Genomic DNA, 24,079 nt, shown 5'->3' with positions numbered 1-24,079 from the left:
CCTACATTTTGCTGACCTAGACGGCAATTTATTAACTTTTAATAATGTGTATATTTTGTGCATTTTTTAATCAGTTCCCACATCATAAACAATAAATGCATTATTACAGTTTCCCCGTCATATTTACCTGCCCATGTTGCTTTATCAGGCACCAATACAAAATGTCTATGAATAGTATTTGGCTTAAATAATATATTTTTAAAAGACATTTCTGGGCGAAGCAGTTCACGAGGTATTTGAAGTGGTTTCACCACAGTAATTGGTACTTGAAATAATGGTCCCTTGCTGGTGCAGCTGATGTCATATGCCTTCAAACTGGAAAACAGAGAGAAAGACCTATTAGCAACCTATGGTGCCACTAAATTAAGGTAATTTAGTAAGAGGGAAGTTATTACCTTGTGAAGAAAACACCATCCGGCAGGCCAGTAGGATCTATTTTCACACTGAAAGTTCGTGCCATATACATTAAGTCCAAGTGTGACGGAAACTGCACCCAAGGCTCACTGCAGGTCACTGCAAACTTGATCCGGAAGTCAATTTTGTCATTGTGATCTGAAATTTAAATGCATAGTTGGAGGAGGATTACTATACATCTGTGTATACTACAACTATATTTACAATTTCAATATTAGCAGAAATTTTTTACTTGGGGAAAAAAGTGTGTGAATTACTGACTTGTTGCACCCACATGAACACTGCCTAAAACACATATGGAGACTTTCAGACTGCACTGAGCTACAGAATGTCAACACTAAAAAATGTTAAAATATGTCCAGTAATTAAATGTTTTATTGATTTGAAAAGTGTTTGATACTGTGAGTTCTGCAGCCTGAAGGTCAGTCAACCAGCAGATAATAGGCAACAAACTAGTGACCACACCATGAAGGAAGCAATTGTGAGCATTAATGGCAGCTACAGATACAAGTATTCCAGTAAGAAACAGATGTACTGCATCTTTTACCCTTAAATGACATTCTATTATTAACACAGAAGCTGTTAATCAAACTAAACTCGTAATCTCTCCAGCAGAATTGTCAAACTTATTTTTTAAACAAATTCTGGTTTAAGTGACTACAGCACAAACTCAGTTGCCAGAATGCATTTTAGTTCTATTACTGGCACCTTCAGCAAAAGTTTTAAGTAGTTTACAGATGAAAATGTTCACAATTATAACATGATGAAAGTGAAGAAAAAATAAATCGCATTTCTTCATCAACACTAAGCACAAAGAAAATAAAAAAACTTTCATCAGATTACACCATACACATGGCTATAGACTGTATTATATGCATCATAAAAAGCTTCAAATATGCATGAAAAATGACAAAATATGCAAGATCAAATGGGGGGGAATTACATCGTAGTTACTGCATGCAGTATATCTCATAGTTGAACCTGTGCATATCAATAACGAGGAAGAGCACCGGCCATGCGAAAAATCCGTACATTTAGAACGCTGATATTTTCTGAATACTTTCTGGTAGAGATTAGGAAAGGGACTTTTCTGGGATTATGTTCTAAGAATTTGCAAAATGGGACGCATACCATGTTTCAAGAATTGTTCCTTCTTTGCCTTTGTTGTTGGTAACAAGTAGATGCGATGAGAGTGAGTCGCAGTGAAACAATCAATATGTACATGACCAACTTCTAAGACATATAGCATACAGAGGGGCACGCTCAAACACTCCGTAATATTTTATTTTAAAACAACATAGAATCATGAATTCTTTGAACAGCATTAACTTTTAATTAATACTATTGGACTAAAGCAACATTAACAATTTATTTTACATTTTTCTACTATTTTAAACATAAACAACCAAGTACTGTTCCAAATGTTCGGTAGTAAGATTGTGTCTTCGATCATTCAAAACATTTTTATGAGCAGAAAAGGACTATTCTACATCAACTGAGGTAACTGGGCAGTACTTGAACTTGTGTGTTATGTTGGCACTTCACCCGTACCATTAATAAAACTATCAATTTGGCACCTGGGTTCAAAGCCTGGGTTATCGTTTTAAATGTTTTCGAACTTTTCTTTAGGTTTTCTTCGGAATACCTCTGGTAACGAGTTGCTCACTAGAATAATTTTATTCTTTAACTAAACAGATTCATTCAACACCAAACCTTGAGTTTCGAGCTTTTTAACACTTGCAGGTATATGGGAAAAATGAGTGCTCATCACAGAAATGTCTTTGATACCAGAATCATTAAAAGCTTCCTTGCATTGGCAAACAGTCAAAGCCTATGCACTATTGAAGTCGTTTACCATGCCTCTAATGGCCTCGAAATATTCACTGTAAAACAACACAGCTTCAACCTATGTACCTCAATGAGTTACCACCGGTTAGTTTTTAGTTAAAATATACAATAACTGGTGAAAAGGAGCCAAATATGCAAACGCATATTCAATATGCAATCGCACATAATATGGTCACTACATATCACCAATGAAAACCAACCAGTTCTAAAATAATACAAGCCATATATTGCAGCATGTTTGCTTGGCTTACTGTATCATACAGATTAATTTAGGAAATGCCTTAGTTGTAAGTTATTTCCTAAACTAATGTGTATGATACAGTAAATTGAGCAAACATGCTGCCAACATGCTAAATGGTTTATGTCAATTCCACCATTTCATGTCATCCAGCTGGAAAATGCGATGGGAAAAATCAGTTTATAGATATTGATTTATGATAGCTAAATTACATTCATGGTAAATGAATAAGAACTCACATCCACACAAACTCACAGCTAATACAATTTCTTACCAATCGACGATACTCATGACATTTCATAATCTAATTCCCTCAGCCTCACCCGAGTTAACTCTACTACATTCAATATCCATTATTCCTTTGATATATGTTTATTTAACTTGTTTATGTATATAATAATGTATGTTAGAGCATGTTTATAGCCCGCCATAGGAATATTTATTTAATTTGAAGTTATTTAAATGTAAATCCAGTATTTCAAATGTGTTTCATTATGTTTGTGAATGTGTGTTGGTTTGAACACATGGCGGGAGTGCTCTAGCCAATCACAGCGCTCGTGAATGGGGAGACTGGATGGAAGTGGGAGGACAGTATGGGAGAGGACGGGGGTCCGGGACAGTACGGCGTGACGGATGCACAGTCGCAGCAGAGACTTGGGAGAGTGAGGAGCGGTTTGCGCATGGTCACGGCAGATAGAAATACTTCGGGATGCCCACTTGTGCATTTGCGAGATTTCCGCGGCTTCTACAGTGAAGACTTACTGTGGGTTTAGAAGTGAATATCTTGCGAGATATGTTGTTGTTCATAACTAATTACATGCAGAAGGAATCTATTGTTTCCCTGTTATTCAACTTATATTTTATTTAATTTCTGGACGATCAACACCAATAAGTGTTTGCAGAAATGTACTGCATTCTTAAAAGTACTTCTACTATAGTACTCATCATTTAAAGTCATTAAGAGAGTACCTGCAGATTTTATTTAACTGCAATCTTTCATTCATAAATTTCTACATTACATTTGCAATTGCCAAGTGATAGGAACGTATGACCATTCGAATTATGTGTATAATATTCATATTGTATACTGTAGACTCAGCAGTATTTGGCTTGTAATGGGGCAACTACGCATCCCAGCCCCTACACAATGAAACTAGCCAAAACTTTTAATATTTCAACTCTGAGCCAGAGGGTATGCAGTTGAAGGCCATCACACCACATCATTTATTAACTGAAAGCCCGCAGTCTGTGGAAAAGAATGAATGTCCAGGAGCAGGGACCACTCTCCAGGACATCACAATGGCACATTATGACCTCATATTAAAATAAAATTAAAAAAAAAAAGAAAAGAAAATGTAGTAGATGTTGTTCTGCCGCGATCACAATCGCTGGAACAAAGATGCGGAACGCAAGACCAAAGAAGGCGGTGAGTAAACGACAGCCAATGGTACGAAGAATTGGACCGCACCGTGCCAGGTGCGCCCCCTGCAACAAGTGCATATAAACCCCGCTCCTACTAGCCCTGGCGGCATAGATCGGCACCGGATCGCAGACATAGTTATCAGTGACGTGTCAACTTCAAGGAACTTTGCGTATAGCAAGAACTTTACTGTTTTCATGTCGCCTCTCGCTAGCGACATTTGACATATCTCCAAAGTTTAGCATTGTCAAATGCTCTTTGGAAACAAAACTAATGTTATTTGATGAAATTGTTGTATAGCATTTCTAGAACGCTGCATCTCATATGCACCCTATTAGTGACGAGTGGGCAAGGCCCCACAGATGCCATTCAAACATACCAATTTATGAATGGTTAATAGAAGCAAAGGGAACAAACAGTCCAAATCGTCTTGTTGAAACTTGTGCTTAAATGTTTTATATGGGAAGAATACACAAAAAGAAACATATTGTCAAAATTTTAGCTCCTCAGAAACAACAAGAGTTCCTTAAGAGAAAAAAAAAAAGAAGAAGAAGAAGAAGACATAGTGGCTGGAGAAATGTATGCTCGTGCCGTAGCTACAGCATGTGCTTGGTTGATCAAACATAGGTAAACAGATAACAAAGCACAAAGCAATCTTAATTTGTAAAGTGAATTTCATTTTCCGTTGATAGTTTCTCTCACAACTTTTCACAGTTATCTTTCGCTCGAATTTGCAACTGATTTAATGTCCATAATAATTAGCAGTGGTTGCTACTAGCATCAGTCTTTGTGGAGCGTCCAGAGTTTCAAGGTAATTTAGTCCAATTTTTTCATCAACCATGCAAAGATGATTTCTACCCTTCAACCTCGCTAAATAGATTCAGAAAATTATATGGAAAAGGAAGTTGCAAAATTGTGAAAGTTTACGTCAAGTGTACGTGTAGAGGAGATATCATTACTGGGTAATACTAAAGAGATATTTATAGCTGTTGTGAAGATGAAGCATCTCACTTTCCCTAAAATGCTGTGCATAAAGCCAACTAGTCAGGTTTTGTGCAGGACCTGACCTGCATGCAAATTGCACTTTATCATTTCAAATGAGGAGGGGGGGGGGGGGGGGGGGCAGACACTTATAACTCAATGAATGCTATGACACGCGCGTATTCTACGTTAGTGACAAGTTATCAGTGGATTATTGTTTCCATAGCATTACATCTGTCCTTGGGAGGGGTGCGGAGGTGGGGGCATATGTTTATTTCCGAAAATCTTGAATTTTCAATCTACTCTTATCATTTGCTCAAAACAATTCATTGCATTTGTTGGACCCTTACTCTGGACATAACACCTCTGTCTTTAGGAGGACAATGAAAAGATTTAATATTCATTCCACCTGGAACTAATAGCATGATTCAGCCTCTTGATAATATTTTTTTCAAAAGTGTACTGTACTTTTCAGGAAATCCATGGACATTATAATTTCTGATAGTTCTTTACTATTTCAGGTTCATCAAGGGCACAGTATTGTTACACTTCAGCCATTTCTGCAATCGCAGTTTGCATAATCACAGTTTATGAATTTGACGAAACATGTCTGGTACACAGCACAATATGCAGAACAATGATTAGTAACCACTTCTTACTCTATTCCAGTTCTGTATAAATAAAACCGGTAATTACTGTTAAGTGCCTGAATGTGTTCATTTTTCTTTTGTCAGGTGTGCCTGGTGCAAGGAGAGTGATGGAAAAATGACTCACTCTATGCATTCATACAAGCCCTAATTTTTCGTATCTTTGTCTTCATGGTCCTTACATAACATGTATGTTGGCTGCAGTAGAATCATTCTGCAGTCAGCTGCAAATATTGGTTCTTTAACTTCTCTCTATAGCATTTCATGAAAGAAACTTAGTCTTCCCTCCAGGGATTTCTATTTGCATTCACTGAGCATCTCTGTCTTCCTCATGAGCTGATCGAACCTACTGGCAACAAAATTACCTGCACACCTCTGTATTGCTCCTTGCCTAGTGGGAATCCAAAACACACGAGCAGTACTCAAGAATGGGTTGTACCAGTGTTCTATATGAGGTCTCTCTTCTAGATAAGCTACATTTTATAAGAATTCTTCCAGTAAACCGAAGTGTTCCATTTGCCTTCCCTACTATCAATCTTACACACTTGTTTCATATTGCTTTGCTACATTGTGTCTAAACATTTAGTCGACTTGATTGTGTCAAGCAGCACTGTGTCTGAGCATTACAGGATTATGTTTCCTACACATATACATTAACTTACATTTTTCTACATTTAGAGTAAGCTGCCATACATCACACCAAATATATATGCCTAAGCCATCCTGTATTCTCCTACAGTCACTCAACAGTGACACTTTCCTGCAAACTAGTGTCATCAGCAAACAGTGGCAAGTTACTGTTCACAGTCTCCATCAGACTGTTTATGCGTATAAAAAATAAAAATGGTCCTATGACATTTCTTGGGGCACTTCTGATGATATCCTTATCTCTGACAAGCACCTGTTGTTCAGGACACTGGTTGTATTACTTAAGAAGTCCTCAAGCCACTCACATATCTGGGAACCTGTTTCACATACTCGGACCTTCGTTAACAGGCTGTAACACAGCATTATTCAGACCAAACTGCAAAATTAGTAAAGAAGGTAATGACAGCCAGAATCTGTTGTGTTATCATAAAAGTGGCATGTCTTACAAATTCGTTCTCATAATTATACTTTGAAACGCTGTTATTACAACTTCACTGCAATGGGATTAAGTGGAAAATATTTTGATGATAAAACACAATTACGTGAAAAATACGGGCACACTGAAACAAATTTGCTGTAGTGGACATTAAGATCAAATTTCAGTCACATAATGAAATACTGCATGCGGAGATAAATACATAGCTATTAATTATAACTGAAACAATTACTGTTATATTGTTAATCACAGTGAAACATCCAGTAATGAATAATGATAAAAATAGTTCTATACTCACAAGATAAAAGTTATTAACTTCATAATGTAACAGTAGCTAGTGAGATTTATTCAAGGATTTTATTGATACTACAAAAAGCACTGCCAACTTGCAGAAGTTTGACATACAAATTAAGCAAAAAGGCCATATATACCGTGATGTCATTAAAAAAAGTGGAGGGATATGTGGTGTTACATACCACTCTAGAAGATTGATTATTACTGATGAATGATTTTTGCAAACAAAAATACTATAAAGTAATTATTATATACTAAAGCACTATTATTGTACGGATTTATCGTTTTATATGCAAGTGGAGACTCATGCTAAGGACTGATGCAGGTCTTCAAAATGAACGGCATTCGCAATAACTTCAAGAGGAAGTACCTATGCGGACAAAAACATATGAACTCCTTGCATCGCCAACCTGCATTGGACAAGCACAACGTCCCCAGAGTAGATATGTATAACACAATGGTTATGATGAAATTCAAGTACAAGAAATATTAATTGAACTGTCACTCTGAACACAGTCTTATATTTTTAAACCCGTATGAAATGGTTTAAGGGTGGCCATTCTGACTGAATGTTTGATGTTTTCTGACTACTTCCAGAATGAATTTTCCTCTGCACTGAATGTAGGCTGATATGAAACTTCCTGGCAGATTAAATATGCCAGGAAGTTCCTTAATAATTTATGTTTCCACAGCTGTCTATTTTACTACTGCGGAAACACTTATATGTGACCAACTCTTCTGACTAAACACTATTAAAACCCGTATCTCTGTCATTTCAAATGTCAGTCACACTGTGGTCTTCCTTCTCCTGCATCTTCTTACTCCCTTGATGACCTATCAGCAATTCTTCTCTCATATTCAATCTTTAGACTCCCTTCAACAGAACCTACCTTACAACAAACGCAAAAATCAGGTGTTGAAAGTCTAAAAACATGCCCCATCCTCATTATCCTCCAGCAGATATAGTCTGCATTAACACTGTGACAATGTAACATGATTACTTTGCAGGAGGTCTTTTAACAGTAAGACATCTCCATCCCCAAGTACTGATGCAGGAACCTATTCCACAAGACAAGCAATAAATCTAATGCTTATTAAAATCTCTAGAGGGTCTATACAAGGGCGATGTTCTTGAGGACAATATTATAGAAATGGAAGAGAATGTAGATGAAGATGAAATAGGAGATATGATATTTCGGGATGAGTTTGACAGAGCAATGAAAGACCTAAGTCGAAACAAGGCCCCGGGAGTAGACAACATTCCATTAGAACTACTGACAGCCTAGGGAAAGCCAGTCCTGACAAAACTCTACCATCTGGTGAGCAAGATGTATGAGACAGGCGAAATACCCTCAGACTTCAAGAAGAATATAATAATTCCAATCCCAAAGAAAGCAGGTGTTGACAGATTTTGTGAAAATCACTGAACTATCAGTTCAATAAGCCACGGCTGCAAAATACTAACGCAAATTCTGAACAGACTAATAGAAAAACTGGTAGAAGCCAACCATGGGGAAGATCTGTTTGGATTCTGTAGAAATGTTGGAACACGGGAGGCAATACTGACCCTACGACTTATCTTAGAAAATAGATTAAGGACAGGCAAATCTACATTTCTAGCATTTGAAAGCTTTTGACAATGTTGAGTGGAATACTCTCTTTCAAATTCTGAAGGTGGCAGGGGTAAAATACATGGAGCGAAAGGCTATTTACAATTTGTACAGAAACCAGATGGCAGTTATAAGAGTCGACGGGCATGAAAGGGAAGCAGTGGTTGGGAAGGGGGTGAGACAGGGTTGTAGCCTGTCCCCAATGTTATTCAATCTGTATATTGAGCAAGCAGTAAAGAAAACAAAACAAAAATATATATATTCGGAGTAGGTATTAAAATCCATGGAGAAGAAATAAAAACTTTGAGGTTCGCCGATGACATTGTAATTCTGTCAGAGACAGCAAAGGACCTATAACGGAATGTAGTCGAATTAAGTTGGGTGATGCTGAGGGAATTAGATTAGGAAATGAGACACTTAAAGTAGTAAAGGAGTTTTGCTATTTGGGGAGCAAAATAACTGATGATGGTCGAAGTAGAGAGGATATAAAATGTAGGCTGGCAATGGCAAGGAAAGCGTTTCTGAAGAAGAGACATTTGTTAACATCGAGTATAGATTTAAGTGTCAGGAAGTCATTTCTGAAAGTATTCGTATGGAGTGTAGCCATGTATGGAAGTGAAACATGGACGATAAATAGTTTGGACAAGAAGAGAATAGAAGCTTTCGAAATGTGGTGCTACAGAAGAATGCTGAAGATTAGATGGGTAGATCACATAACTAATGAGGAAGTATTGAATAGGATTGGGGAGAAGAGAAGTTTGTGGCACAACTTGACCAGAAGAAGGGATCGGTTGGTAGGACATGTTCTGAGGCATGAAGGGATCACCAATTTAGTATTGGAGGGCAGCGTGGAGGGTAAAAATCGTAGAGGGAGACCAAGAGATGAATACACTAAGCAGATTCAGAAGGATGTAGGTTGCAGTAGGTACTGGGAGATGAAGAAGCTTGCACAGGATAGAATAGCATGGAGAGCTGCATCAAACCAGTCTCAGGACTGAAGACCACAACAACAACAACGAGGATACATTCTATCACTACTAGGTATTCCCTTTCCTGTTCCACTCACAAATAGAGCCAGGGAAATACGACCGTCTATATGCTTCCATACGAGCCCTAATTTCTCTTATTGTTAAAAACTATTCAAAAGCCAAGTTTGCACAAAATATTTTTTATTCAAGACAACTGCTTTCAACAATCTTTGCTTTCAAAGATATATGCATAAAATGGAGTTATGTACACCTTCAGGTCCTAAATGCCTCTTTGTAGTTAAACATGATTATTTTATGCTGATCCTCGTGTAAAAGGTTCAGCATAAAATGAACATGTTTTACTACAAAAGATGTTGAACACCTGAAGATAACAGCATAGACTGTTCAAAGTGGTTGTCTTGAATGAAAATATTTTGTGCCTTCTTGACTTTTGAATAGCTTTCAACAATTAAAACAGATCGCCCTTCAATACTCTCATAATGAGAAAATTTAAAAATGTGGCAGTAGAATCATTCTGCAGTGAGGTTCACATGCCAGACCTCTAAACGTTTTCAGTGCTGTTCCTGTAAAAGTCTTCTCTCCATGTATTGCCATTTGAGTTCTCAAGCCATATTAGCCACCTTAGATTGTGAACTCATTGCACCTTTATGTAAGCAACCCATACCAGCAATTTCACTTCCTGTCAGTGACATCACAAGTTTCAGTACCTCATTGAAGTGTAAAGTGAGCTGGAGTTACTATAGATTTACTACTTGTATTTCCCCGTCCAGCATACTTTGTTTTACCTGGACGCCTAATACATGCACCATAGGTGGTTTTCCAATATTTACAAGTACTACATATACTGGGTCAAGGAAAATACAGTAATAAAACAAACGAAAATTCTTTTTTGTGTTGTTGATGAGAAAAATTGTAATTTAATTATGGCTTCTTATTATAGACATGGAATGGAACTAAGAAAGTATAAGCATACATACTGAGTCATACAGTAAGAAAAGGTGCCTATACGATCCTCTAGATATGCTGTACCGCAATAAGGTATATCTACGAATGTCTAATTCTGAGTTTGTGTGTTTTACATAAATGCACGTTTAATTTTACTTTCGATGTTTGTAGGAATCACCTTAATTGGCGACAGTACTGCACGTGTTTGGTTTGACTGCACCGATTGTATTATTTCAGCATGCCAGAAAGGATAGTGTTGCGAGAATAGCCCAAGAGTCAGAGCAGTTGCGCTAACCATGAACTGAGAGGACTGTAAAAGTCATTTTACACCTTTGCGGCCACACTATTGTGAAATAGCTTCCCTCATTACTATGCCATTTGCACAATTACCTTCGTTTAAGATTAGCAAGACCTATCCATCCTGAACAAATTCTACATTCCTGTAGCTCTTTGGGCCTCAACTCCTTTGTTAATAGGTGGTATATGTCCTTCCCTTCACCCCTTCTTCTCAGCCAGGGGTTGAACCAAATTCCTACTCATGGTCTTATGTCGTCGTCCTGCCTTTCTCCTAATGACTAAGCTGGATACTGTCATGGCAAATGTTGCCTAGATAATTGTGTCACCATGTCAAAATGCTGTGAAACGTAAACATAGATAATCATTTGCTTGTACTAGCATGACATAAAATGAACAGTTTATGTCCATAATTATGTATAATCATAACAACTTTATTATATTTGCACAACAAAACAATAACTGCTTAATAAAGGGTGGAGCACGAAATGTGTTACCATTTTGTTTTTGAATATAAACTTTATTGTCAATACAATCTTAAAGGAGCATATACTACAATGAAGAGCCGTCCATGGAGATTTGTTCTAACTCAGCACATGCTCAATATGGCCACCATTACATTTCCTAACTTCCTTCAAACAAACACTGAAATCAGTGATTACCCTACGGCACATGTCTTCCGTAATTTATCTGCAAGCTTGAAGAATAAGTCTTCTGAGCTCCATTAAATCACGTGGAAATTTCGGGAAAATTTTTTCCTTTAGGTACCACCCCCCACCCCAAACAAGTCAAACAGATTGATGTCTGGACTATTGGGGGGAGGGGCAATTTTGTCCATCATTGAAGTGACCTGGAAACCTGAGTGAAATGATCCGCATGTCGAAATGCTCGTGTAAAAACTCCAACACAGTGTTTGCAGTATGTGGCCTTGCTCCATCTTGCATGAACCACTGCATGTTGAAGGGCAAGGCAGTAGCAAGAAGCTGTGGAATGAAGCTATTGCGAAGCATGCTCAAATAAAGCTTACTGTTCACAGTTTCTTCAAAGAAAAAGGGTCCAATAAGTCCGTGACTGGAAATTGCTGCCCACGCTGTAATCCTCGGAGCATGATGTTGTCGTTCATGAAGCAGTTGTGGGTTTTCAGTGGCCCAAAAGCATACATTTTGTTTGTTAACCACACCGTCTAAATGAAAATGCGCATCGTCTGAAAACCAAACGTTGTTGAGAGTTTCTTCCCTATCTTCCGCCCACTGAGCAAACAGTAATCTCTGCTGCTTGTGTTCTTCAGTGAGCTTCTGTGCACTGGTCATCTTGTATTGGTACATATGGACGTCGCTTTTAAGAATGCATTGAATGGAGCGTCTGGATAGTCCCAGTTGCACTGCTGCCTTTCTACACGATTTCCAAGGACTTCTCTGTACAGCAACTCGTACTGCTTCAATATTCTCCGGTGAACAAACAGGCTTAGGCCGAGGTCGCTTCGCTTCCAATACTGTTCCTTCCTGTACAAATTTATCGTACAACCTGTGGATGGTCTTCTTGCAAGGGACCCATCGTGTGTTAAACTGTTGTCGAAAATGCCTCTGAGCCACAACAAGGCTTTTTGTTTCATGAAAAAGTAACACAATTGCCGATCATTGCTGTGTCATCAGTCTTCCATTGTCCTATCGGCAGTCATTTTGTAACTCATTTGTTTGTCCAAGCTCTGCTGGTACTGCTGTAGAGATCCCAGTGGGATATCTAATGTGCGTCGTAAATTGTGAAAGAAACAATTGGCAGCACATTTCGTGCGCCACCCTGTAAGCATGAAGCTAAATCCCTCAGAAGTTTCAACATGAGTAAATAGCAACTTAACAAAATATCAACTTTCACAAACAACATAACCGATGTAAACAGTCTGTGGTTCCAAATATGCACCCGTGGGGTACTGGTGCAGTGTACCATGTAATAGGATTAATGAAAAAGTTGGCAGTTACAGACTTTTACATCTGGGGCACTGGTGCAGATTTGTAAATGATAAGTGTATCTTCAAATACCGACTTAATGCATTGCTAATGACACATGGATACATTAAGGTGTTGCATATTGTACAGGATTAGATTCAAAGTTATCATTTTGTGAATTATGAAGATTACGACCTAGAGACATGGTTTATCCCAGAACTGAGGGATAATAGGGGTAAATATTAATCAATGTGAGTGCATACTAACAAACAGGACTGACTTTAACAATGAATCCAACTAGTGCAGTATTAGCACATTTTTCTCTCTTCTGAAAACAGGCCAATTCAGAAAATTTGAAGAGCCTGTTTTCAATTGGAATCTAGAATGCGCTCAATACAGTTACCATACAGACTAAGAAGCAAATTAAATTTTAGTTACACAGATGCACAGCAATACTCATTTTTCTCAGTCTCCATTTATTAATAAAGCAGGCAGAAACTGTAATATGTGGGAAAATATAATTAAAATTTTATGGTTATTTGTGGAAAACACATTTAGATTTAACTTTTAATTTAAACTTTCTGGTAATCCAAGCGCTGGATTGCGTGTCAGTTAGTTATCACAGCTATATTTAAATACAATAGTAATGTTTCTTTTCTGAAGCTACATGTAAGGCAAACTTTTTTACCCCCAAAAATACATTTTCTCCGTTATAATTACTGTACCTCTGTTATCAGATCTTACCTCTGTTATCAGGATCTAGGAAAAATGGTTCAACATTGATATTGAATTCTTTGACTCGTTCTTGCATGCCCCAGCGTAAATGAATTCCTTTGCTATTGTTTACACCACAAGATATATGGAACCTGACATCTCTTTCGGGCTGATCCTGATACGTACATAAATGGTCAAATGCTTTTTCCACCTTTAAAAAGAGGAAAGTATAGTTCCATTGTGAATCCATGGGAAGTTTCATGTGACATACAAAAATTCAATTTAAGGTTAAAATCTAGAACTACTTCCACATGATGTGAAGGCTGACAAGTTATACAAAGGAACTTGGCTTTATAAACTTATCCACATCCCATATTATGATCAGGTGCAGATCCAGGATTCAATCCTAGGGAGCGAAGGGTCACAGTTTGTTACTGCCCCATTCCTCACAATTATTACTTGCAGTCAGCCACACATTTAATGTGCTACAGATGCCTAACATTTTAATAACAACAATAAACTATATAAAATTTTCTAATATAATATAATATAATATAATAATAACTGTTTACATCACCACTTCCTTAGCATAAACATCAAAAGAAAAAGCAATACCAGAGAAGGAAAGTTGCTACTCACCATATAGCAGAGAAGCTGAGTCGCAATAGGCACAATAAAAAGATTCACACACTCATTGCTTTCGGCCATTAAGGCCTTTGTGTGTGTGTGTGTGTGTGTGTGTGTGTGTGTGTGTGTGTACGTACTGCTGACACACACACACACACACACACACACACACACACACACACACACACACACACACACGTCTGGAGTCTCAGGGAGTGTGTGAATCTTTTTATTGTGCCTATCGCAACTCAGTATCTCTGCTATATGGTGAGCGGCAACTTTCCTTCTCTGGTATTGTTACATTCCATCCTGGATTTTCCATTATTTGAAAAGAAAAAGCAATTCAGAGAAATATAGCATTTGCAATGCATTCATCCAAAAATTTGAGAACATATGCCATGCAGTTAATTTAAGAACTACAATAGTAACAAACAACAACAACAACAACAACAACTTTGACTATTTTATAATATACAGGTTGAGTCACAACAACATTTACAAACTGACATGGCGCTTCTGGCTTACAACAAGGATCAGTAATCACACAAGAACTGGGGGGTCGCAAACACCATGAGGGGCGCTACAGTCACGAGAGGGCATTGTGTTTAATTGGGCTGTGGTGTTTTTCCATAATGTTATTGGAAAATTATTTATTTAATTAGTTGTTTGTGTTGAGAAAAAAGGATAATGTATAAACAAAGAATATATATATTCTAGGCTAGGAAAACATATAATCGTTGTCCTTCTCGGTATAAAGATAGAGAGTGTTTTCTCTCTCTTCCTTTGTGACCGCCATTCGATGAACAGCTCTGTACTCAGGTCTGTTGTTAAAGAACTAATCTCTCATTTAATCGGTTTCTGAGTATATATTACTATTGTTAAATGATAGAACATATTATCATTTGTAAGATCAGCACTCCCTGTATCAAATCCTTCAAGATTTCAGCTTTCAGCACTGCAAAGTAGAAAAACAATCTTGACGTGTTACCGTGGCTAACAGCCTCAATATGCGCATTTAAATTTACAGATTTTCTTTCTTTCTTTCACTGCATCACATTGCAGAGACGTGTTGCAGCATTAATTTATTTCATTTCAGCTAAAGTGCAGTCCTGACAAAAAGCAGTGTATCTCAGCTTGGTGCGTAACAGTAATTCAATCTTCGCTGGACTGACTACACCATTTGTTTACACAGCATACAAATAACTTCAATTCAAGCGTGCTTGAGGCATGTCAAGGAAGTTTTTTATTATTATTATTATTATTATTATTATTATTATTATTATTATTATTATTTCTTTTCTCAGACATTATGTCTTATTATTATTATTATTATTATTGTTTGTTTCTTGAGTTTTTTCAACCCCAGAGATTATCGTGAAAGAGCTAGCTGGATTATTGGAGGATTTATAGAATACAATTAAATACAGAAACTCGGATAACTGTAGTTTATCTCATAAAGAATACCTCAGTACGAGTGGCCCAAACCTACCTTCTACTAAATAGGACTCAACCAGTTAACAATCAGATCATTATTAACCAAATTTAAATAAATTAAAACCCCTTTGAAACATTAAAGGGCTGTATGTTGTACCAGACTGACTTGATGGTCGCATGTACCTTTTATTGTTGTGAGAGGTTATGCTCGACATGGTGAATGAAGTTCCCATGCAAATTTGTCGCCGCATTCCATATCAGCGTGATGGAGCCCATGCATATTTCAGCAGACAAGTGAGGGCACATCTGCAGGCAATCTTTCCCAGCCACTGAAATGGTTGTGAAGAGTCAGTCATATGGCTACTATCGCCCAATCTGGCCCAACTGATTTCCTCCTGTGGGTGTATCTGAAGGACCTTGTGTACGAAACACCTGTTACATTGCCAGAGGACCTAGTGGGTGGGACTGTGGGAGGCACCAGGATGTCTTCCAGATCCACCAGATATCTTTGAGAGGGTGCGCGGTTCATTGCAGCATCAACTCCAGGCATAGCTCGATGCATCTGGACATAACTTTGAGCATCTCCTGTAGTGGGCATCCATTTGTCACATGTGGCTACCTGCAACATCATTTAGAAACCCTGGATGGTCTTTGCAACCCAAGTTCCTATGTTATTACTAATCCTTTTTGTATGCCCGACGTACCATGTCAGTTTGTAAACTTTTTTTGAATCACCCTGTACACAACATAAAATCGAAGTGACCATTCACCATTACCAGTATGTATCTCTCTCTCTCTCTCTCTCTCTCTCTCTCTCTCTCTCTCTCTCTCTCTCTCTGCCCCCCCCCCCCTCCCTCTCTCCAGCACTATGAATGAACATATGCATGAAGACTGTGGGTGTGTAAGAGTGTAAATGAGGGTAGCACTGTTTCTTTCAGTCATTATAGCCTATATTTCCCCCTATTTTCCTATACTCAGTACCCTGAGGTTTGTAGGTTCTACCTGTGGACTTTCTATTGCATCAGATCTATTGATAACAGCAGGATTACATATGAGATTTATGGCTCAAACAATGTAGTGTTTGTGAATTAGTAATTTTCATGGAGGAACACGTTGATAGTAATGCGTAAATGGAAAGGATTGTGCTATCAGTGATAATATGTTTAATTTGGAAATCAATGTAGCAATGGGTATTTCAATGTGAATGCGAAATAAGTATAACTGTTAATACAAAATGGATGAGATTACGTATTGTTAGAAAAGTATCTTGTGTGCTAAAGGGCCAATAAAACAAAGTAATTTGACTTCTACTGTTATTATTTCAAAGTGCCATTCTTCATTTTACACCTGAATAATATTTGAAAAGTATACAAGGCAAATATTTGTATTAGGCACATGGTAAGGTTTATTTCTTTAGGAAGCATGTGCTCTATGTAAACCAATGAAGGTGAAGTCCAGGAGGGTGTCAGCATGAGAAGATATGATGGAGATCTCCAGAGGTCATGGGTACTAAAGCTAAGGGAGAAAGATCTAAATGGTCAAAGTGTGTAGCAGCACTCAGGTCTCTTGAATTATGCTGAAATCCATACTCAGCAACTACGTACTGTATGTCTTCAATGCAGGTCATAGATCTGTGTCCGTCCATGTTCCAAAATGTATGGACTTAGCTGTTTAACATCTACATTTACATTACTCTGCACTTGACAATTAAGTGCCTGGCAGAGGGTTCACTGAACTACCTTCAAACTACTACTCTACCATTCCACTCTTGAATAGCGCAAGGGAAAAATGAATACTTAAGGCTTTCCATGCAAGCTCTGATTTCTCTCATATTATTGGTCATTTCTCCCTATGGTAAGTGGGCACCAACAAAACATTTCACACTCTGGGAACAAAGCTGGTTATTGAAATTTCATGAGAAGGTCCTGCTGCAGCGAAAAATGCCCTCGTTTTAATGAATGTCACCCCAATTCGTGTATCATATCCATGCCACACACTGTCCTATTTCACAATAATACAAAATGAACTACCCTTCTCTGGACCTTTTTTATGTTCTCTGTCAATCCTGTCTGATATGTATCCTCCACTGCACAGCAACACTCCAGGATAGGGTGGACAGGTGTAGCATAAGCATTCTCTTTAGTAGACCTGTTACTTTCTCTGTGGGTTCTGCCAATAAATCACAGTCTTTGGTTTACTTTCTCCACAACATTATCTATGTGATCATTCCAATTTCAGTTATCTGTAATTGTTATCCATAAGTATTTAGTTGACTGATTTGTGTGATAATGTAACCAACATTTAGCAGTTTCCTTTTGGAATGCACGTGGATGACCACATTTTTCATTAGAGTCAACTGCTACTTTTTGCAATACACAGTACCTTGTCTAAATCATTTTGCAATTCATTTTGATCATTTTGTGAGTATACAAGACAGTAAATGACAGTGTCATCTGGAAACAGTCTCCTAACTCATTTATGCAGATCAGGAACAGAAGATGCCCTATAACACTTCCTTGGGGAACACCAGATATTACTTCTGCATCTACATTATTCTCTACGTACACATTCCAAAAGCCACCGTACGGTGTGTGGAGGTGGGTACCCTGTACCACTACTAGTCTTTTCCTTTTCCGTTCCACTCGCAAACAGGATGAGGGGAAAAATAACTGTCTGTATGGCTCCGTATAAGCCCTAATCTCTCTAATCTTATCTTAATGGTACTTACGTGATGCGCATCTTGGTGGCTACAGAATTGTTGTGAAGCCAGGCTCAAATGCCAGTTCTCTACATTTTCTCAATAGTGCTTTTTTTTAAAAAAAGCATCTAGGGTCCCAAACACTCCAACAGTACTCAATAATAGGCCACACTAGTGTCCTTTGTGTGCCTCCTTCACAGGTGAATCACACTTTCATAAAATTCTCCCAATAAGCTGTAGTCAACCATTTGCCTTTCCTAGAGACTTAATCAGCATGCCTATGTCAAGCAGCACACTACCAGTACTGTATTCAAACATTATGTGTTTGTTTTTCCTATTCATCCACATTAACTTACATTATTCTACAATTTGAGCTATCTGCCATTCATCACGCAGACCATAAATTTTATCTAAGGCAACTTGTATCCTCCCACAGCCACTCAATGACACCTTTCCATACACTACAGTACCATCAGCAAACAGTTGCAAACTGCTCCTTAGCCTGTCCACCAGATCATTTATGTATATAGAAAATGGCAGCAGTATTATCACACTCCCCTGGAACTCTCCTGACAATACCCTCATGTCCGATGAACACCCACTGACAAGGACAACGTACAGAGTTCTGTGTCATTCAAAACGCCTCTGACCCACTCTCATACCTGGGAATCTATTCAGTATGCTTGTGCCTTAGTCAATAGTCAGCAGTGTGGAACTGTGAAATTGTTTTATGGAAATATAGTAATATGGAAGCATCCCTTGCCATACATTCATTCATTGTTTGGAGAATCTCATGAGAAAGGGCAAGATCAGTTCTGACCAAGCGATGCTTTCTAAAACTGGGCTGATTTGTGGACAGGAGATTTATCCCTCTCAAGCGAATTTATTACATTCAAACTAACAATATATTCAATGTTTCTGCAGCAGACCGATGTTAAGATGATATTTGTAACTGAAGACTTTTTGTCAGTTGTTATGAATTGTGACCTTTCTAGCAGGAAGTCAAAAATCCAATCACACAACTGAGACAATACTCCACACAGGAACACAATTTGATTAGAAGTCATTTATGAGGAAGCATGTCAAAAGCCTTCTGGAAATCTAAAAATATGGACTCAATTTTACATCCCCTGACAATAGCACTTATTACTTCATGAGAATATAGAGCTAGTTGTGTTTCCCAGGAATGATGTTTCCTGAATCTGTATTGTCGATTGTTTTCTTTGAAGTAATTCATAACATTTTACCACAGTATATGTTAAAAAACCTTAGCTCAAATTGACATTAGGAGTATGAGAACTCTTCAGGATTCACTTTGTGCCTGTGTAAAAAGATATTTGAAGCTTTCAAATGGCTGCTTCTTTGAGTCAGATTAAAAAGCATTGTAGAGAGTGTGTTCCCCTGTCTGACTTCTTTACTAATCCTAAACCATACACTTGCACTGGAGCCTTGGAACCAGCCAATATTGCTTGGATAAGTGAAACATACTCAGATGGCATACCAAGCACAAGCAAATCATTTAGCATTTTTCCCCTATCACGACTATCAAAGGCCTACTTTAAGTCTACATAGGAGGTCAATATTATATTCATACACCTCATCATGTACCTGCCTCAGCAGAAATATCTGATCTGTTGTTAACCTATTAGGCTGAAATCCACACTCATTTTCTCCTAGAATCTCTTCTGCAAATGGAACTCTCTTGTTGCAGATGATACCAGAAAATATCTTATAGGTTACATTCAGCACGGTAAACCCTCGGTAATTGGAACAACAAATCTTTTCTCATTTCTTATGGATTGGTTGGATTAACCCGAAAGTCCACTCTTCTGGGAATCTTTCCAGATTTCATATCAATTTGATAAGTTTGTGGATTCACTTATGGAAACTAATTCCCCCACTTTTTAACAGTTCTGCATTTATTTTATCAGTTCCTGAAGTTTTGTAGTTTTTTAGACAGTGAACTTCATTCCATACTTCCTATAATGTGGACTGCTGTTTCTCTGGATCTGCATGATAGAGGAATGGCTCTTCACTACTGGTAGGATTGCCCTCCTGAATTCCCTTTAAATATTCTCTTCATCTGTTCACAATACCTTGTATATCCACCAGCAAATGTCCCTCTTACATGCAGTTCGTTACCAGTCTATATACTTGAGTTCCTTCTTTAATTTTCTTATAAAACTTTCTGCTCTCATTCCTCTGATAGAGCTCTTGCATCATTCTTTTTATGGCTTCCCTTTTTTGTCTCCTACATGCCTTTGCTGCCTTTATTCTTGTTTCGCTAGATAATTCCTGACTTTATCTTTTATTTCATTGTAAGCACTTCAGTCTTGCTTCCTGTTTCTGTTCCACTGCTTGTCTACATTCATCATATCAGTCTTCATTTCTAAGTCTCCTTGCTTCGTCCAGTATTTCATTCATCTGCAGTTGTCAGAATAGCATTTTTAATAGAGCACCATTCTTTGTCTATATGGTCTTCACTATCTTTTGTTTGTAACTCCTATCTCAGGCCGTTCTGATGGTTTTTAAAAGCAGGCCCATCTTTCAGATGTTCCACAATCCATTTCTTAACTCTGGTACTATTTTGGCAGCCATAGCAAGTTTATGACTCATTTTGGCTCAGAAATGAAATCAGCTCCTTAGAAAGCGTACTAATTTTCCATATCTTTATTACTAACTTCATCAGGTTCACTTTCTTTGCCAAACATGCGTCTGAAAGCCTCTTCTTTGCCCAATGTCACTTTGTAGTCACCGAGGACCATTTTGGTATCATGTCTAGGTATTCTATCACAAACCACCTGTAGCTGATCGTAAAAACGATCTAGAATGTCTTCATCTGATTCTTCCTGCAGCTGTGCACATAGGTCCCATGTCCCAAATTAAAGCACTGGTACATCCATATTTCTGTTCCTTGGTGCATTTCACCTCTGTATGGGCAGTCTAGCATTCCCTGTTAAATTGCTTGATGACAGGCTTTTTACAATACAGGGTATCAACCCTCTGCTCATCCTCCAGCCTGGAGGCTCAGGCTTTCATTTTGATGTTAGCTCCACTAGAGGGAGTGACAGCCTAGTCTTCAGAGACCTCTCCTACCCCCCACCCCCCACCCCCACCCCCACCTACATCCCAGTTTATGGTGTGGAACACACTTCATCTGGCTCCTCTGCTGCAGCCAATCTGGCTTAGATGACTTTGCCAGCAGCTATGCTACCACCAGTACAGGTGTGTGCTTTTGCGCGTGTGCGTGTAGGGGATGAAAACTGTGACAACCACCCCTCCTCCTCCCCCCCCCCCCCCATCCCCCCATAGTTCACATATTCTACGGATGAATACAGACATCTGTTGAATCCGGCCTCTTTTCCATCATTCATATTCCTGCTGCGCAGATTCATCCAACTTCTGATACACAGACATATACCATAAAATCTAAAAAAGATCTAGACCATCTAAAAAGTTGTCATAAAATATATGAAGAGAGCAAACCTGGAGTAGTCCATGCCCTTGTGCAAATTTGTCAACATTCTCCAGAAAGTTTGCTGTGTTTTCCAAAGCCCTCTTGACGCTGTATGGTGAGTATGACATGTTTTTCTTCATTAAACCACTCAGAATTGTTGCTGAAAAATCACAAAATTATTTCATTATAACAATATGCATTTTAGGTTAGAAAAAACATGTAATTAGGACAAGCAACTAGTGATTAACAGATTCGTGATGGATTATACATAGGCATGAACTGCACTAACTTACAATCTCTCACTCTTCTTTCGTAATTCACAAATGTGTAAGCGCATACGAGTGCGAGTTCATGAGCACATCCTTCCTTTCCACTGGGCCCATGGCTTGCATAAGGTCAAAGAACGATAAATTTTATTTCAAGTACAAGTTTTTTACTGCACTGTGTATTTGTTTACTTGTACTGATACAATTTACATGATGAGCCCGTTTTGGCAATTTTCCACTGTCAATTGTACATCTTAGCTGGTATGACGTGGTCCAATGGCGTCTTGGCAAGTAAATGTTCATCGTCCTTTTATTACGGCACAACCACATTATTTATATGTTTACTTTTAATTTTGGTTATCCTGTAAAGTTACTTTCTGACAGCTTTTCTGACATAAGGCTTTGCTGGAGCCAACGCTATCAAAAAACAACTTTACAAGATCACGCAAATTAAAAGCAAACCTATAAATGTAGACTGCCAATGGCAAGGAAAGCTTTTCTGAAGAAGAGAAATTTGTTAACATCAAGTGTAGATTTAAGTGTCAGGAAGTCGTTTCTGAAAGTATTTGTATGGAGTGTAGCCATGTATGGAAGTGAAACGTGGACAATAAATAATTTAGACAAGAAGAGAATAGAAGCTTTCAGAATGTAGTGCTACAGAAGAATGCTGAAGATTAGATGGGTAGATCACATAACTAATGAGGAGGTATTGAACAGAATTGGGGAGAAGAGGAGTTTGTGGCACAACTTGACTAGAAGAAAGGATCGGTTGGTAGGACATGTTCTGAGGCATCAAGGGATCACCAATTTAGTACTGGAAAGCAGTGTGGAGGGTAAAAATCATAGAGGGAGACCAAGAGATGAATACACTAAGCAGATTCGAAAGGATGTAGGCTGCAGTAGGAACTGGGAGATGAAGAATCTTGCACAGGATAGAGTAGCATGGAGAGCTGCATCAAACCAGTCTCAGGACTGAAGACCACAACAACAACAACAACAACAACAACAACATAAATAATGTGAACATAACAAAAAGACAACCAACATTTACACTTCAAGATGCCATGTGGACCACATCATACCAGTTAAGACATGCATTTGACAATAGCAAATCACCGAAATGAGCTTGTCATGTAAATTGTATCACTATGAGTGCAGGAAAAAACTTGACTTTAAATATGTTGTCCTAAAAAACAACAACAAAAGAGGAAGTGGATCGAAAATGGACCCATATTCCACTGGCAGTCAAATTAAATGTAGCTTCTTTTACCATGTTCTAAAATCGTCTAGTACTCGCTGTGGAAAAAGTAAATATAATAAAGTAAATATAAGGTTAGTATCTTAAAAGAGACATCTTATACCTGTGGCTCTGGCGTCTGACGTTTATAGAAATGTATTATCAGCTTGGGGTTCTGCATAACGAAACCATTATCAGACTTGGGAACCTGTGGTAAAGAAACTCGCCCTTGGCTGTTGTTGCATAGCTGTCAAACATGGCCCCTATGGTGATGGGGGTGCTGGTTTTCTCACTTTAAAAGAAACCAGCAGTGGTTAAGCCACCATGGACAACAGCAACAGAGTTAGACAATTTTTCATCAGTATACTAATGTTCCAACCTAACAGCAAACTATGCTAACACAAAGTATGCTATAAATTAATCCAGAATTAAAGTAGCACATCAAAAGCATTACACAATGTGAAGACATACTACAAGTGAAACCTCTTTATAACGTTCCTCCATATAATGTTTTCCCCTATGTTACGTCCGTTTTTTTCGGTCCCGACCAAAAGCCCATATAAACAATGTTAAATTTTCCTCTTTACTGCGTTTCCTCTATGTTACAGTTTCCTCCATGTAACACTCATATTTTTGGAACCCTGGTCAATTATTTACCTCTTTATAACGTTTAAGTGACTGGATGTAGACGCATCGCTTTCCGTTCTGTGGTTTCACAGTTTGCACCGGTTTGAGAGAGTTTGCAAAATACTCTTTCGTAAAAGTGGGACAAAAATTTTTGGCATTTTTAGAAAAATCATCAACTTTGTACTCAATTTGTTAACTACTGGAAAGCAGCTGGAGAACGAAATTTTGTATTCTAAGACCTTGTATTGGTAAGTTATTACATGCCGAGTTTCAGATGTATCTCTCAATTAGTTTCAAATATATAAAAAGCTA

General features: G+C 38.1%; 1 protein-coding gene across 1 annotated transcript in view; it reads right to left on the bottom strand.

The window, feature by feature from the left end:
- Positions 1-24,079, bottom strand: part of LOC124787906 (tripeptidyl-peptidase 2) — a 281,148-nt gene that overhangs the window by 107,288 nt on the left and 149,781 nt on the right. Inside the window, exons 10-13 of the mRNA XM_047254886.1 lie at positions 21,667-21,797; positions 13,452-13,632; positions 396-552; positions 128-315 (exon numbers count right to left, since the gene is read on the bottom strand). Coding sequence (XP_047110842.1) covers positions 128-315; positions 396-552; positions 13,452-13,632; positions 21,667-21,797 — 657 coding nt within the window. The remainder of the gene's footprint in view (positions 1-127; positions 316-395; positions 553-13,451; positions 13,633-21,666; positions 21,798-24,079) is intronic.

This window comes from Schistocerca piceifrons, chromosome 3, assembly GCF_021461385.2.
Source record: "Schistocerca piceifrons isolate TAMUIC-IGC-003096 chromosome 3, iqSchPice1.1, whole genome shotgun sequence".
In the NCBI taxonomy this organism is placed as follows: domain Eukaryota; kingdom Metazoa; phylum Arthropoda; class Insecta; order Orthoptera; family Acrididae; genus Schistocerca; species Schistocerca piceifrons.
The sequence above is the reverse complement of the archived record's forward strand: the minus strand, read 5'-3'. Positions and strand labels throughout refer to the sequence as shown.